This window comes from Salmo salar, chromosome ssa13, assembly GCF_905237065.1.
Source record: "Salmo salar chromosome ssa13, Ssal_v3.1, whole genome shotgun sequence".
Classification (NCBI taxonomy): domain Eukaryota; kingdom Metazoa; phylum Chordata; class Actinopteri; order Salmoniformes; family Salmonidae; genus Salmo; species Salmo salar.
In genome coordinates, this window is record NC_059454.1 from 65,831,124 (window position 1) to 65,849,661 (window position 18,538).

Consider the following 18,538-nt stretch of genomic DNA (forward strand, 5'->3'; position numbering starts at 1 on the left):
CACACACACACACACACACACACACACACACACACACACACACACACACACACACACACACACACACACACACACACACACACACACACACACACACATGCCCACACACATAAAATACCTTGCAGTACATGCTAACCTGCTAACAGTCTCGTCTGCACTGTCAAGGGCCAGGTGCAAGTCAAATTGTATTTGTCACATGCGCTGAATACAATAGGTGTAGACCTTACAGTGAAATGTTTACTTACAAGCCCTTAACCAACAATGCAGTTTTAAGAAAAATAAGTGTTAAGTAAAAAATAGATAATAGAAAATAAAAATAACAAATAATTAAAGAGCAGCAATAAAATAAAAATCGAATCAAATGTTATTGGTCACATTCAAATGGTTAGCAGATGTTAATGTGAGTGCAGCGAAATTCTGGTGCTTCTTGTTCCGACAGTGCAGCAATATCAACAAGTAATCTAACAATTCCACAACAGCTACCTTATACACACAAATCTAAGGGATGGAGTAAGAATATATACATATAAATATATGGATGAGCAATGACCGAGCGGCATAGACAAGATGCAATAGATGGTATAAAATACAGTATATACATATGGGATGAGTAATGCAAGATATGTAAACATCATTATTAAAGTGCCATTAATAAAGTGACTAGTGATCCATTTGTTAGTGGCCAATGATTTCAAGTCTGTATGTAGGCAGCAGCCTCTCTATCTTAGTGATGGCTGTTTAACAGTCTGATGGCCTTGAGACAGAAGCTATTTTTCAGTCTCTCGGTCCCAGCTTTGATGCACCTGTATTGACCTCGCCTTCTGGATGGTAGTGGGGTGAACAGGCATTGGGTTGGGTGGTTGTTGTCTTTGATAATCTTGTTGGCCTTCCTGTGACATCGGGTGCTGTAGGTGTGCTGGAGGGCAGGTAGTTTGCCCCCGGTGATGCGTTGTGCAGACCACACCACCCTCTGGAGAGCCCTGCAGTTGTGGGCGGTGCAGTTGCCGTACCAGACGGTGATACAGCCCAACAGGATGCTGTCAATTGTGCATCTGTAAAAGTTTGTAAGGGTTTTGGGTGACAAGCCAAATTTCTTCAGCCTCCTGAGGTTGAAGAGGCGCTATTTCACCACACTGTCTGTATGGGTGGACCATTTCAGTTTGTCCGTGATGTGTACTCCAAGGAACTTAAAACGTTCCACCTTCTCCACTACTGTCCCATCGATGTGGATGGGGGGTGCTCCCTCTGCTGTTTCCTGAAATCCACGCTCATCTCCTTTTGTTGACGTTGAGTGAGAAGTTGTTTTCCTGACACCACACTCCGGGTGCTCTCACCTCCTCCTTGTAGGTGGTCTCGTCGTTGTTGGTGATCAAGCCTACTACTGTTGTGTCGTCTGCAAACTTGATGATCGAGTTGGAGGCATGCATGACCACGCAGTCATGGGTGAACAGGGAGTACAGGAGGGGGCTTAGCACGCACCCTTGTTGAGGATCAGCGAAGTGGAGATGTTGTTTCCTACCTTCACCACCTGGGGGCGGCCCGTCAGGAATTCCAGCACCCAATCGCACAGGGCGAGGTTGAGACCCAGGGCCTCAGGCTTAATGATGAGCTTGGAGGGTACTATGGTGTTGAATGCTGAGCTGTAGTCAATGAACAGCATTCTTTTGGTCCTAAACTTGGCGCTCCGGTACCACTTGCTGTGCGGTAGCAGAGAGAACAGTCTATGACTAGGTTGGCTGCAGTCTTTGACAATTTTTTGGACCTTCCTCTGACATCGCCTAGTATAGAGGTCCTGGATGGCAGGAAGCTTGGCCCCAGTGATGTACTGGGCCGTATGCACTACCCTATGTAGTGCCTTGCGGTCGGAGGCCGAGCAGTTGCCATAACAGGCAGTGATGCAACTGGTTAGGATGCTCTCGATGGTGCAGCTGTAGAACTTTTTGAGGATCTGAGGACCCATGCCAAATCTTTTCAATCTCCTGAGGGGGAATAGGCTTTGTCGTGCCCTATTCACGACTGTCTTGCTGTGTTTGGACCATGATAGTTTGTTGTTGATGTGGTCCACTACAGCCCCGTCGATGAGAATGGGGGCATGGTCTGTCCTCCTTTTCTTGTAGTCCACAATCATCTCCTTTGTCTTGATCATGTTGAGGGAGAGGTTATTATCCCGGCACCACATGGCCAGGTCTCTGACCTCCCTATAGGATGTTGCAGAAGGAGGTGTTTAGTCCCAGGGTCCTTAGCTTAGTGATGAGCTTTGAGGGCACTATGGTGTTGAACGCTGAGCTGTAGTCAATGAATGGCATTCTCACGTAGATGTCCCTTTTCTCCAGGTGGGAAAGGGCAGTGTGGAGTGCAATAGAGATTGCATCATCTGTGAATCTTTTGAGGCGGTATGCAAATTGGAGTTGGTCTAGGGTTTCTGGGATAATGGTGTTGTGAGCCATGACCAGCCTTTCAAAGCACTTCATGGCTACAGACGTGAGTGCTATGGGTCGGTAGTCATTTAGGCAGGTTACCTTAGTGTTCTTGGGCACAGGGACTATGGTGGTCTGCTTGAAACATGTTGGTATTACAGACACTTGCCAATTTTATTTTTTATTTTATTTCACCTTTATTTAACTAGGCAAGTCAGTTAAGGACAAATTCTTATTTACAATGACGGCCAAACCCGGCCGACGCGGCCAATTGTGCGCCTCCCTATGGGACTCCCAATCACGGCCGGTTGTGATACAGCCTGGATTCGAACCGGATAGAATTATGGTCAGATTTGCCAAATGGAGGGCGGGGGAGAGCTTTGTACACGTCTCTGTGTGTGGAGTAAAGATGGTCTTGAGTTGTTTTTCCTCTGGTTGCACATTTACCATGCTGGTAGAAATGAGGTAAAATGGATTTAAGTTTCCCTTCATTAAAATTGCCGGCCACTAGGAGTGCCGCCTCTGGATGAGCATTTTCCTGTTTTCTTATGGCCTTCTTATGGCCCACAGCTCATTGAGTGTGGTCTTAGCGCCAGCATCGGTTTGTGGTGGTAAATAGACAGCTACAAAAAATATAGATGAAAACTCTCTTGGTAAATAGTGTGGTCTACAGCTTATCATGAGATACTCTACCTCAGGTGAGCAAAACCCCAAGACTGTCTTACGATTAGATTTCTTGCACCAGCTGTTGTTTACGAATAGACACGGAATGCCACCCCTTGTCTTATCGGAGGTGGCTGTTCTATCCTGCCGATGCAGCGTAAACCCGCCAGCTGTATGTTATTCACGTCGTCATTTAGCCACGACTCTGTGTAATTTAAGATATTACAGTTTTTAATGTCCCGTTGGTAGGATATTCGTGATCGTAGCTCATCTATTTTGTTATTAAATGATTGTGCGTTGGCTAATAGGACTGATGGTCTATTACCTGCACGTCATCTGATCTTTACAAGGCACCCCGACCTACATCCCCGATATTTCTTTCTCATGCGAATCACGGGGATTTGGGCCTTGTCGGGTGTCTGAAATAAATCCTTTGTGTCCGAATCGTTAAAGAAAAAAATCTTTGTCGAGAACAAGGTGAGTAATCGCTGTCCTGATATCTAGAAGCTCTTTTCGGCAGAAACATTTAAGTACAAAATAAGTTACAAATAATGCGAAATAACACACACAATAGCACAATTGTTTAGGAGACCGTAAAACGGCAGCCATCTCCTCCAGTGCCAGGCAATGGGATTGTATCTCAATCCTCTCTCTGTCTCACACCTGTGGATTTTCTCAGTGTTGGAATAGTAGAGCCCAATGCCTGAGGGAGCTCCACTCTTGCTAGGGGGCCATGGCCATGGGCATTAGCTAACTTTAGCTGCTTTAGCTAACTTTAGCTGGCCTGCTGCACTTGACTGCACTGGACTGCACTCTATCAGGCTTGGCTTGGCAACATCCAGAGTGTAGCGATCCCAGGGGAAACGGATCAAAAAAGCCTTGGGAAATAGCTCTGCCTAATGCAGAGAGGAGCGAGGTTGCTTTCCCCATGCTTTTAAATGCACTGCTAACTGAATCAATTCATTTTCACCAGCATGGCTTCATGCTCCAAAAATGCTAGCCATGAGATTCTGGTTGTTGCTAAATAACCAGCAAAGGAACTTTAAAAACGGTTTGGATAAAACAACAACAAAGAAGTTGAAAATAAGCTAAAACTTAAATAAATAACTGTCCCTTTAAGGGTCTCGGTGACCAGCAGTCACCCACCACCCACATCATGAGTCAGAAGCTCTGAGTGCTGAGCTGCACTGCCTTGGGATAGAGGGGAGAAGGAGGGAGGGAGTGATGGAGGGAGGGAGAGAGAGCGGTAGGAGGTAGAAGAGAGAGGGAATAGATGGAGAGAGGGAGAGAGAAAGACTGGGAGAAGAGAGAGAAAAACCATTGGACCATTTCAGTTTGTCCGTGATGTGTACGCCGAGGAACTTAACTTTCCACCTTCTCTACTACTGTCCCGTCGATGTGGAGAGGGGGGTGCTCCCTCTGCTGTTTCCTGAAGTCCACGATCATCACCTTTGTTTTGTTGACGTTGAGTGTGAGGTTATTTTCCTGACACCACACTCCGAGGGCCCTCACCTCCTCCCTGTAGGCCGTCTCATCGTTGTTGGTAATCAAGCCTACCACTGTAGTGTCGTCTGCAAACTTGATGATTGAGTTGGAGGTGTGTGTGTGTAAGAGTGTGTTTTTCATCCGTTATCACCATTCCAATGTTCTCCCTACCAAACAGCCTCTCAGTCTCTGCTGTACAGTAGCACCATTCATCATTGCTGTATTGAGTGGAGCACCACTATGTCCTGGTCACAGTCTAGATGGAGGTCAACCAAACAGCCACAACACCCTCATAACTTTTTGGCAGGATTGTCCCTCTTATCTCTTCAAGTGCCCAGACTCTTATTGATGGCCTGCCTGTGCCAGTTGGTGCTAACATTCGTGCCCAGGGTGCGACTGGCATCAGCCGGGGTTATCAAACTGTTTATCGCCCCCCTTGCCCCACATTGATATAGGAAGCATGTCTGCCCCGACAGGGGGTTGATGGTCCACAGACACATACACACAGAAGACCCCCTCACCCTCCCACCTACCTACCCACACACACACGCACCCTGTGCCCCCCACCCTCCACACATACCCACACTGCGCCCCCCACAGAGAGCTGTAATGAGCGAGGGAGGGATGAGGGAGAACTGGGTTAATGAGTAGGATTCCCCCAGGCCAGAGGCAAAGTTACAGTGCCTTCAAAAAGTATTCACACCCTTTGACTTTTTCCGCATTTTGTTGTGTTACAGACGAAATTGAAAGTAGATTAAATAAAACATTTGTGTCACTGACCTACACACAATACCCCATAATGTCAAAGTCGAATTATGTTTTTAGAAGTTACAAATGAATAAAAAATGAAAAGCTGAAATGGTTTGAGTCAATAAGTATTCAACCCCTTTGTTATGGCAAGCCGAAATAAGTTAAAATCGAACACAACACATCACTGAGTACCACTCTTCATATTTTCAAGCATGGTGGTGGCTGCATCATGTTATGGGTATGCTTGTCATCGGAAAGGACTAGGGAGTTTTTTTTTATTATTATAAACGGAATAGCGATAAACACAGGCAAATGTTGCACAATGCCAGTGTGGAAAGCTCTTAGAGACTTACCCAGAAAGACACACAGTTAAAATATTTTGTATAGACCGTTGACCATTTCTTTTTTCAATTAAATCAATTTTAATTCCACTTTGAAACACAACAGAATGTGGAAAAATAACTTGTACTTTATAGCATGGATTATTGTTATCTGATTGGTAATGAACGGTAGTGCTTGGCGTCACACGTCGAGAGAGTTTGTCACAATGCAACAATCTTCCTTGCCGCAAATAATGTGTTTTTATGCCCAGTGCACACACGCAGAAACTTTTCCCTCTTTTCATCCCCCTACCACACACACACCTGACGATTCTCTCCTGTTCCCCAGTACACGTCGGCTCTGACGTACGACGGCGTGATGGTGATGGCAGAGGCCTTCAGGAACCTGCGTAGGCAGAAGGTTGACATCTCTCGCCGGGGCAACGCTGGGGACTGTCTGGCTAACCCCGCCGCCCCCTGGAATCAGGGCATCGACTTGGAGCGCACCCTCAAACAGGTATCTACCACTGCACCTCAAAGCCATTTCGGTTCATGAATTACCTCATTTCTGCAAACTCTATGATGTCCACAAAGGACAAACTGTCAACACTACAAACTGTTTCCTGTGAAATGTTCTCTTATTTAAAATAGAACGAAGGTATACCTGCATTCTATGTGACTCTGGTGATAGTGTTTTGTCCTGTGTACAGGTCTGGCTGCAGGGATTAACAGGTAATGTCCAGTTTGACCACTATGGACGCAGGGTCAACTACACCATGGACGTGTTTGAGCTGAAGAACAACGGACCCAGACGAGTAAGATGACTACTGGTCCACCCACCTAACCCAGTCATTTGAAAACATAATAACTATATGTTTGAATATCTATTTACTATATGGTTCATTTTATTCTCAATTTCCATCACTGCCCATGCTTTCTAGCTATCACCATAATAACTACACCATAATACCACTATACCATAATAATTTGAATAACAAATAACGTTGTTTCTTTTCATTTTCAATTTCCATGGTTTAAAATGCCAGAAGAGAGTGAACATCTGTTTATCTGTTTATCCTGTTATTATTGTCTGTGTGTCTGTAGAACCTGGGTATTGTGTATTAGTGATGAACAGTAGCGTGAACAGTATACTCAGGCTTCGAGAGTGTGTGTGTGTGTGTGTGTGTGTGTGTGTGTGTGTGTGTGTGTGTGTGTGTGTGTGTGTGTGTGTGTGTGTGTGTGTATTTTGCCGTGTCCTGTATATTATTTTCAGTGCTGTGTGTGTGTGTGTGTGTGTACGTGCAGGACTCCAGCCAACTACGGTACGTGAATAGAGAGAGGTGGAGCAGTAGAGAGAGAGAGTGATGGAGGAGAGAGAGGGGGAGGAAGTGGAGGGGTGGTTGGGCCTACCCACAGGCTGGCTCTGCATGCTTAGGGTCAAATACACCTATGCGTACATGCCATCCCTTTCTCTCTCCCCTCCCTTCTTCCTGCTCAATGGCAGACACCACCAGGATGAAATAAAACCCTGTCTAGCTTTATTATATACCATGTATAAAACAGTATATAACAATTTATTTGGCAGACATATTCACTTCCTTAGCTTGACTCACCTATTATATGACTCAGATTCATATACTGTATAATAAAAAACTAAACATTGTGCATTTTTATACATGGCACAACCAAGCATAAGATTTGTGTGACTCTTCTCCTTTGCTTGTATACACAAAATATCTCAGATAGTCTCATAGATCCTAACACCACATAATTAACACAAAAATACTGGAAACGACACATACTCTACGGTGAGTAATCATGACAAACGCATTCAAACAACAAAGAAATCATACCACGCACGCACGCACACCATGGCCGTTTCACTCACAGTCCTCTCATTGTCTCCAGATGGGTTACTGGACGGATTCAGACAAGCTGGTTCTGATCCAGAATGAAGCCCTCAATCCCAACGAAATCATGGAGAACAGAACTGTCGTGGTCACCACTATCATGGTAAGACGCACTACAACCCTACTAACACACATGCGCCTGTGTTCAGAGACACACGTGTGCGCACACACACAAAAGCGACACAGACACACACACCCTCTAGCACTCTCAAGTCTTAAGCTGTGTTCGAATACCCATACTAACATACGGTATACTACATACTTAATGAGTATATACTATAAACTATTAGTTCATTTTAGTATACTTTAAACGAATGGTATCCTTTCAGTTGAGCGTACTAGAGGTCTAGCACTCTCAAGTCTTAGTGTTCTCCCCGGAAGAGCTTTACTCTACCTTCCTTCAGTCACACAAATACACACCTTATCCAAAACACACGTCAACAGTGGCTCTGCAGATGCTTTTGAGATGTTCCACTGGGTGTGATGGAGATTGTAAAAACGTCACTAAGTGCTGTACCTGCCATGACTAGTCTAGTCCCCCTTATAAAATGCATGAGCTGCATTCTGTATCCTTGCCAGAGACTGCTACAGCCGCATTTTAACAGCTGTCAGTCAATGTGGCCAGACAAAGTCAGATTCTATTACTCAAACACATGGACACTCATGGACACTCATGCGCACACACACACACACACACACACACACACACACACACACACACACACACACACACACACACACACACACACACACACACACACACACACACACACACACACACACACACACACACACACACACACAGGCAAATGCATGTACTCACAAACCCACAGACACAAGTGTGCACACAGAAACATACACACAACTCTCTGGGCCCAACTCTCTCTTCCACAGCACTCATTGTTTACTTACTAGTAGGCCTGCAGGACCCAACTGATACCTTGGACACAAAATGGCTGCCTGTTTGCTTGGTTTCTGTTAGTTAAATTTGGACTAATACTGTAACCCTGTCTGTACCACAATTCAAAATGGCCACCGGTTGCATGGAATGTTAACTATGGGTACTAAATGAGAAGGCTTTTCATACTACTGAGCCGAACCGAGCCGAGCCAAACCAAGCTGTGCTGAGCTGGCCTGGTTACGCATCCATCATAGTTGCTGGAACTAAGCTGAAAAGGACAATGTTAAAAGAACATTTCCACAGTTTGGCACAGTTTGGTTCGGGTCGGCATGATAGTGTGAAAACGGTGAAGATGTGCTTTGTTTCTGAGAGTGAAGGTGGCTGACTAGATAAGAGGAGATGGAGAGAACAGGGTAAGAAAAGACAGAGTGAGTAGAGGAGGGATGGAAATGGGATTGGAGAGTCATACCTCAGCAGAATCCTCCTCTTTTCAGCCCCTGGTGAGGAAACCCATTTTAAGAAACTGAGAAACTGGACACAAGCAGAGCCCAAATGAAAGCCCATATTGGGAAACTGACGGACGGTATTGGACGTAACCAGAGCCAGAGTGAACCCCCTAAAGAAACAGACTGATGCAACAGAGAGCTGCGTCATGACTTCTAACGCACACCATATTAGTTAACTGACCCAAGGGATGGATCTATCCAGAGCCAAAATGAATCCCCTCAAGAAGACACAAAATGGACACAGTCTGACCAAATTACGTGTTTTTTTTAGATGGAGAGAGATAGGAGCCACAATGGACCCTTCGTCCTGCCTAAGGCCACAAGAATGCTTGTTCTTCTTATCAGCATCACATCAACATGGTTGTACTTAACTGCGTATGTGTGTGTGCGTGCGTGCGTGTGCGTGTCTCAAACAACTCTAGGATATAAATGTTTTTATTACATGAATTTCCATGCCTGGCATATTCCAGGTGATTATGGTTGATACAATATTTGATATTGAAATGGATGTTAAGATGATTTTAACAAACTAACTTCAAAAATGCTCTGAGGCTGCTCTGAATCTGTGAGTTTCCATTCAGCTTTTGTATATAAGAGCTTTATAACGTACCTTCTAAAGCACTGCCTAATTTCAGCTCATACAAACCACATCACCACGCTTCCATAGAGCATGATAATATCAGTGTTTAACTATGCTGGCTGTCTGGGATAGCATCTGTAATGTGTGTTTGCGCTTGATAATGCACTTGATAATGCACTTGATAATGTTTGTTTACTGTAATACACACCAATTAAGCTTTTACTTCCGTATTACATTCTTTGCCAACTATGATAAGCCGAAACTGTAACTCAAACCTGGTTTGGTAATGCATTGAACCTCAACTGTACAGAAGTTTGTTATTGTCAGATACAAAGTTGATCGATAAAGTTTTGGGAGAGGATGGATGAGATATCAGGAGTAGGGCATCATTAGGAGGTCGTCAGTTGTTATACTTCCTAATATGGATGCCGTCTAGGAGCTCCCACTTGATTCGCCTATAGTGAAGTTTCATTCACACTAAACTTTGAAAAGAGCCAGGTAGCGTCTGTTCAGCTGTTTGTCATGTAAATATGCAATTATTTCTGATGACAAGCCTTCATTTGGACTGGTATAGTAATCATTCATCCACAGTGGTAGCTCTGAATATGGCTCATCTCGAGACTGATAGTAAACGCCTTTGTCCGTCGCTCGCCCGATTCATAGGCTATATTCTTCAAAGCGTTTCGCACAAAAAAGCCATTAAAATCGGTGTTAAGTCAGATAATGAAAATACTTTATCACAATGGCACTCTGACTGAATGTATTTTGGCTTGGAGCTGCACACCTTTTTAGGCCTACAGTACTGAATGTCTCCTTATGGTAGCGAGGTAAACGTCATGTTTTAACCTTTTCAGAGCGTACATGGGACAAAATTGTGCCAAAACCCTACAAGGGACCAAAGGGAAACATTTCCTAATGTCTTTAGGATGTCCCCTGTTTGCTGATTGGTATGTCAGAATCAGAAAGGTATTCGAGAACTAGAAATGAGGGTATGTCAGAAATCAAATACCCATTTCACCCTCATATCAAGGACAAGGCAACAGAATGGTGTTTTTTCCCAACCACAGCAGCTGTGGGGACTTACTGATAGCACCTGAACCTCAGCTGAGAAAGCACCTTGGACGTTTTCATATAGCTTTTTCTACTCATGCTTGAAATGTGCTCAATTTATTGAATGTCATGCAGCCAAGGGAAAAATAAAGGTTTGATTTGTGCAATAAGTGGTTGGTGATGACTGGGACACAGAGGAGCTGTTTTGAGAGAGAGAGAGAGAGAGAGAGAGAGAGAGAGAGAGAGAGAGAGAGAGAGAGAGAGAGAGAGAGAGAGAGAGAGAGAGAGAGAGAGAGAGAGAGAGAGAGAGAGAGAGAGAGAGAGAGAGAGAGAGAGAGAGAGTTGAATTTTAGCAGGGAGTCACCATTGAGACCAGTGTCTCTTTTTCAAGGGAGCCATGCACATACAATTTCAAAAGAATCTAATACAATAGAAACAACTAAAATTCAGCACAGACAAACATTAATATACATAAAAAAAACGATCAACTAAAACAAACACATTCTTCATTATAACATTCCTCTGTCCACTCTCTAAATTGCCCCAGGGATACTAAGGCCTCTCTATGTGTACTGTTTTTGGAGAAAAACTAAAGGCCGATTTACAGTACCTAACTCTGAAGACACCAAAGGAGTCTGTGTTTTGGTTTTAATATCCTTGAGGGGACTAGAAGTCCTCATAAGGTTAGTAAAACAAGAACAATTCCAGGGATTTGGGAACATTTCGCCAGCCCCCACATGGAAAACAAGCTACTCTGAACAAAAATATAAACGCAACACGCAACAATTTCAAAGATTTTACTGAGTTATAGTTCATAAGGAAATCAGTCAATTGAAATACATTCATAAGGCCCTAATCTATGAATTTCACATGACTGGGAATACAGATATGCATCTGTTGGTCACAGATACATTACAAAAAAAGGTAGGGGTGTGGATCAGAAAACCAGTCAGTATCTGGTGTGACCACCATTTGCCTCATGCAGCGCGACATATCTCCTTCACATAGAGCTGATCAGGCTGTTGACTGTGGCCTGTGGAATGTTGTCCCACTCCTCTTCAATGGTTGTGCGAAGTTGCTGGATATTGGCTGGAACTGGAACACCATTTTCGTACAAGTGGATCCAGAGCATTCCAAACATGCTCAATGGGAGACATGTCCGGTGAGTATGCAGGCCATAGAAGAACTGAGACATTTTCAGCTTCCAGGAATTGTGTACAGATACTAGCGACTTGGGGCCGTGCGTTATCATGCTAAAACATGAGGCGGTGGATGAATGGCACGATAACGGGCCTCAGAATCTTGTCACGGTATCGCTTTGCATTCAAATTGCCATCGATAAAATGCAATTTTGTTCATTGTCTGTAGCTTATGCCTGCCCATACATACCATAATCCCACCCCCACCATGAGGCACTTTGTTCTCACCGTTGACATCAGCAAACCACTCGCCCTCACGACGCACGTCTGCCATCTCCCCGGTACAGTTGAAACCGGGATTCATCCATGAAGAGCACACATCTCCAGCGTGCCAGTAGCCATCAAAGGTGAGCATTTGCCCACTAAAGTCGGATACGACGGCAAACTGCAGTCAGGTCAAGACCCTGGTGAGTACGACGCGCATGCAGATGAGCTTCCCTGAGATGTTTTCTGACAGTTTGTGCAGAAATTCTTGTGCAAACCCACAGATTCATCACCTGTCCGGGTGGCTGATCTCAGACCATCCCGCAGGTGAAGAAGCCAGATGTGGAGGTTCTGGGCTGACGTGATTACACATTGTCTGCATTTGTGAGGCCGGTTGGACATCCTGCCAAATTCTCTAAAATAATGTTGAGGCGGCTTATGGTAGAGAAATTAAGATTAAATTCTCTGGCAACAGCTCTGGTGGACATTCCTGCAGTCAGCATGCCAATTGCACACTCCCTCAAAACTTGAGACATCTGTGGCATTGTGTACTGTAACAAAACTGCACATTTTAGTGCAGCCTTTTATTGTCCCTAGCACAAGGTGTATCTGTGTAATGATCATGCTATTTAATCAACTTCTTGATATTCCACAACTGTCAGGTGGATGGATTAAAAAAATTGTGCACAGAATTTGAGAGAAATAAGCTTTTGGTGCGTAATAATTTTTGGGGATCTTTTATTTCAGCTCATGAAACATGGGACCAACGCTACATGTTGCGTTTATATTTTTTTTCAGTGTATTTTAAGCTTAGTGGTTAGGGTTAGAATTAGGGTTAGAATTAAGGTTTGGTGTATAAAACACACAAAAAAACACCCTAGTGTGATTGGATGTTTAAGGTCAATATATAGCCAAGTATATAGTCTAGAGCCATCATTCTGATGCTTCTTGTTGTACGTACTCCTCATCTCACAGACTGTATCTGTCAATTTGAATGTCAACTCACATGCATTTATTGTCTTCAATATATACGTGTGTGTGCAGATGTATCATGCTCATACAGGGCACAAGGGCACGTGCACCCTCAGATTGGTCCTCTTAAAAGAAAATTCAGATGTTTAATTAATTACTAAACTTCATATTTAAGCCCACGTTTGACATAATTATTTATAAAAAAATATTTATCAGCGGTATTTTGCAGAGGGGTCACACTGACTGGACCAGGCAAAGAGTACCCCCCCATTCTCCCTTGTAAGTGGTTCCTTCCAAGGTGCAGCGTGGAGCAAAGAGGAGGAGAGAGTGTATAGTGATGGGCAGGACTCCCAGGAGGTATGTTTGTACATCTATTTGATCAAGCTATGTAGCCTATTGATACTTTCTTGATGAATAAATAAAACAAAAATGTTTTGTTGCTTCTCTAACACTAGCCACCTAGCAAGTTTATGATGTTGGCTTTCTGTGGCAATTTTAGCATGTGAATCTTGGTGGGGCAAACTCCCCACATTTTTTTTAGATGCATGCCAGCAAAGCCACTACACAACACAACACTAAACAATACATTAATTGCACTATAACGGTGACAAACTGTGCCCACAAACTGTTAGGGCCTACATAAAGCTGTCCCAACAGCAGTCCCAACACCATACCACTGCTACACCTGGCTATCAGCGGAGCCTTGTCTGGCAGCGAAACTCTTCATTCAGCCTCTTTTACTGCCTTATAAAAAAACATTTCTGATATGGCTAACTTGCTTAAACAAAAATGGTTTCTACTAACAATTGAGATGTACAAACTATGGCATAAGGGGACGGCGAGCGGATAAAAGGCAATCCATAATTTTGATTAAGACATTAATCAACAAGCTATAATGGACCTAGTCTAGATATATATATAAATCAGAACTTTTGAAATGTACAGAGACAGAATTCTGAACTTTTTAAATGTACAGCGACAGAATTCAGAACATGGGCCATTCTTACAGTATTCTACCTGTACACCAAGTCAGAATCGTTGGATAAATAAAGGGGGCATATAAGCAGACAATGAAAGCTTTCTTAGCTACAGTATACATACATATATTCTGCTAAATGACTAAAATGTAATGTAAATGTACATATCTCCCTGGCATGTTGCATAATTTATGCAGCAGCATACAATACATTTTTGGACTCACCTTGTGCTGTGCTCACTTGAACAGGAACTCACTGAAGTCCGAGATTTCCCAGTTCCAAGATTCCAGTTGTTTTGAGCACGGCAGATGTCATGCTGGATTGACAGCATGTCCAATATTGAATGTTTATCCTTTTAAGCTTGGAAATGAGACCCTTAAATCCAGACTTGGGACCCCACTCCACTGAATAGCACGCTAGTGATTGCTTTGCAATGCTTGCAGTTAGCCGCTGATTCCATCCAAACCACTCATTGCTGAATTTGCGATTTCCGAGTTGTGTAATACTTATGGCCGATGAGCACCAATACGTTTTATCTATTATTTCTCAAAATGGTATATCATGCACCACAGTTGAGGACCAATAGGAAAATAATTCTGCATTGAAAGTTGATAAACTTGTAAATTCACTTTTGAGAAAATGGCCTTTGAATATTTTGGTACTACTACTGGAGAGCCCTTCTTTGTCTACACCCATTCAGCATCATTCACACCCTCTTAAGCTTTAGCCCCACCCATCTCTTTAAGGGTTGATCCGAGTGTTCTGTACTAACAACAGAAGTCAAGGACCCAAGCTAACTTGCAAGCTACTTCCAGACACAAAGAATGGCTTACTGAACATTACTCACCCTAGCAGAGCTGGGTAGGCTGTTTTTATGTTATCCAGAGCGTTAGTGACTGCAACTGTGCTGTCAGATTGTCTGTTCGTAAATTCAGAGCGTTTCGCTCTTGGAGCATTCAGACTGCACTCTGGACACTCTGGCCGATGAGTAGGGTTGATCCGAACATTCTGACCTCACAACGGCAGTCAAGCACCCAAGCTAACTGGCTAACATTGGCTAACTTGCTAGCTACTTCCAGACACAAATGAGAAAACACCCCACTCTGACCATTTTACTCGCCTTAGCAGAGCTGGTTAGGCTGTTTTCATGTTATCCAGAGCGTTGGTGACTGTAACTGTGCTGCTGGCAACAATTTAATTACGCAAGTCAGATAAGAACAAATTCTAATTTACAATGACGGCCTAGGAACAATGGGTTAACTGTCTTGTTCAGGGGCAGAACAATAGATTTTTACCTTGTCAGCTCGGGGATTCGATCTAGCAACCTTTCAGTTACTGGCCCAACGCTCTAACCACTAGGCTTCCTGCCACCCCCATTTAAAAAAATGCAGTGTTAGACAGGATTACCAAGACATACTGACCAGCTCAAATAGATAGAAGCGTGCTATACTGTATGGCAGACCAATCCAAACTCATCTCTCGGCATGTCCAGCCCACTCATTATCTGGCTAGCGGGAAGGTCTTTTTCTGTGGCTAAACCAACTAGACTTCTAATTTAACAATTTTATTCGTATTTACAGATGGCATACAAGTTAGTTATTTAGGCACATGAAAGTTCACATGTTCGAGAAGGCATTTCTGCCCCAAAACTTTTTTTATGTTCAAATGGCTCTCCTGTGAAGTAGTGTCCTGCAACATACACCTAGTTTCCTGAAACAAGTCACATATGACAAGGATTGAAAAGAATATGCCCGTAGATTGTCGACTTGATTCATGATGAATGATTTTGAAAGTATCAGTCCTATCAAAGTTACTGTAGATATATAACGTGATTTGAAATCATTTTATCTGTGGCCAATGACCTTGAGCCTTCTTGGATGGGCACTTATTTTATTGTTTTTACCTTTTATTTAACTAGGAGAGCCAGTTTAGAACAAATTCTTATTTACAATGACGGACTACACTGGGCCAATTGTGCGCTGCCCTATGGGACTCCCAATCACATCCAGTTGTGATACAGCCTGGATTCGAACCAGGGTTTCTATAGTGACACCTCTTGCACTGAGGTGAGGTGCCACTCGGGAGCCCGAGTGGTGCAGCGGTCTAACGCACTGCATCTCAGTGCTAGAGGCGTCACCACAGACACCCTAGGGCTTGAATTTTCAAGCTCTACCCTTAGATTTTGAGGTGATGTATTGTCCCCATGAGTGACAGAATACTGAGCCAATCACGGCATAACTAGAGAACATTACCAATCCCTACGCACCGTATTTTCCGCTGGCTGTCCCACCACCACAGAAAGCACTGAGCTAGGCTGAAACACCTGCATTTTGGAGCAGCCTTACTCCAGATAGCAGAAAAGAGATCAAGTTTGTATGCGGCTTTATTAGCTCAATATTGTTTTTTACATTGTTTGCAAACTGATATTTGACACATTTTAATGCCAAAATAACATGCAAAACAGGTGGGGCTCAAAACATGCCCTGACTGACGGGTTGCCACTGTTGGCTTTAGCTAGCCAGCTAGATAGATTCCCAATCTCCTAACCTCATAACTAGCCACAAAGCCATTTCAGGCTATCGATCAAGTTACAGTAGCTTGTCTAACTATCTTAGCTGGCATGCCTGCTGGCAAGGTTGCTAGACTAGAGAAAAACAAACATTTACTATGTGTACTGAATAAGACTCACGTTATTTTACATTTTTGTTCCCAGAGTTTATCAGAGATGCAGAGAAGCATATTTATTTTCTTTAAAAATATAACCACCAGTCAGGAGGATGCAGACAGCTCAATCGGTATGCTTAGATATGCAGAACAATACCTGGTTTAAATGTAATCTGGCACTTTATGATAATCATGATATTTGTGTAGTAATTATAATGCCGTGATATGTGCCTGTATTGATGATGTGTGTTATGATCCCATGTAGTGTTGTAATTTGGGTGTAATATCCTAGACATATAGTGCAGCATTAGAAGGGCTTACCAAGAAAAACTTCCAAAAGGACTAATTTGAGGTAAAAAGGAGTGGGAGCACTCAACAACAAAAAGGCAGAGATTGATCTCTCACTTTAATCCATTGTCAAGCTGACGTCTTCCTCATAGTGACCTGACCATTGCACTTAGCTCCTATGTATTGCCTAGTGGCTCACTGAGACACAACAATATACAAAAATGATAATAATATGTTTCAAGGAAAATGGCAAATTATAGCACAAAATAAAAAGATAAATAGTGTGTCTTTTTAATGAATAGGCTAAGTGAAAATATACATAGGTAATATTTGGGTGTCTGTGAACCGGAGACACAGAGACCCCAAAAATGTATTTGAGCATGTACACTACATGGCCAAAAGTATGAGGACACCTAATGGTCAACCATCTCATTCCAAAATTATGGGCATTAATATGATGTTGGTCCCGCTTTTGCTGGTATAACAGCCTCCACTCTTCTGGGAAGGCTTTCCACTAGATGTTGGAATATTCCTGCAGGGACTTGCTTCCATTCAGTTAAGACCATTAGGAGGTCGGGCAGTGATGTTGGGCAATTAGGCCTGGCTCGCAGTCGGCGTTCCAATTCATCCCAAAGGTGTTTGATGGGGTTGCGGTCAGGGCTCTGTGCAGGCCAGTCAAGTTCTCCCACACTGATCTCAACAAACCATTTCCGTATGGATCTCACTTTGTGCATGGGGGCAGTGTCATGCTGAAACAGGAAAGGGCCTTCCCCACAAAGTTGGAAGCACAGAATCGTGTAGAATGTCATCGTATGCTGTATCGTTAAGGTTTCCATTCACTAGAACTAAGGGGCTTAGCCCGAAGAATGAAAAACAGCCCCAGACCATTATTTCTCCTCCACCAAAATGTACAGTTGGCAGTATGCATTGGGGCAGGTAGCGTTCTCCAAACACAGATGGAAAAGCATGAGTCCAACGGCAGCAAGCTTTACACCACCCCAGCCGACTGGTGATCTTTGGCTTGTGTGCGGATGCTCGGCCATGAAAACCCATTTCATGAAGCTCCCGAGAACAGTTCTTGTGCTGACGTTGCTTCCAGAGGCAGTTTAGAACTCGGTAGTGATTGTTGCAACCGAGGACAGACGATTTCTTTGCACTACGCATTTCAGCACTCGGCAGTCCTGTTCTGTGATTTTGTGTGGCCTACCACTTCGCGGCTGAGCCATTGTTGCTCTTAGAAGTTTCCACTTCACAATAACAGCACTTGCAGTTGACCAGGGCAGCTCTAGCAGGGCAGAAATTTGACCAACTGACTTGTTGGAAAGGTGGCATTCTATGACAGTGTCACGTTGAATGTCACTGAGCTCTTCAGTACGGGCCATTCTACTGCCAATGTTTGTCTATGGCGATTGCATGGCTATGTGCTCGATTTTATACATCTGTCAGCAACTGGTGTGGCTGAAATTGCCGAATCCACTCATTTGAAGGTATATCCACATACTTTGGCCATGTAGTGTATATGACATTTGTGTTCTCGGGTGGTAAAACACTTTCGTATTGGTCGGACAAAACTCGACTTCTTTTTGAAAGCTGTTTGTTTTCTCACATCAGAAATACCAGATGCATTGTAGTGTCTAAACACTCCATTGCCA

At 43.6% G+C, this 18,538-nt stretch overlaps 1 protein-coding gene across 9 annotated transcripts in view; it reads left to right on the forward strand.

The window, feature by feature from the left end:
- The window catches only part of LOC106567580 (glutamate receptor 4), a 181,163-nt gene that overhangs the window by 113,450 nt on the left and 49,175 nt on the right, over positions 1-18,538 (forward strand). For 8 of the 9 annotated variants that reach the window (XR_001320103.2, XR_006758608.1, XR_006758609.1 and 5 more), the window contains exons 7-9: positions 5,985-6,152; positions 6,346-6,450; positions 7,544-7,648. Coding sequence is in view for 5 of the 9 variants with exons in the window: in XM_014137068.2 (XP_013992543.1) it covers positions 5,985-6,152; positions 6,346-6,450; positions 7,544-7,648 (378 nt within the window). In the remaining 4 variants the exon portion in view is untranslated. Of the gene's footprint in view, positions 1-5,984; positions 6,153-6,345; positions 6,451-7,543; positions 7,649-8,940; positions 10,751-18,538 lie in introns of those variants that run through there. The other variant, XM_014137071.2, reaches the window with a different exon arrangement.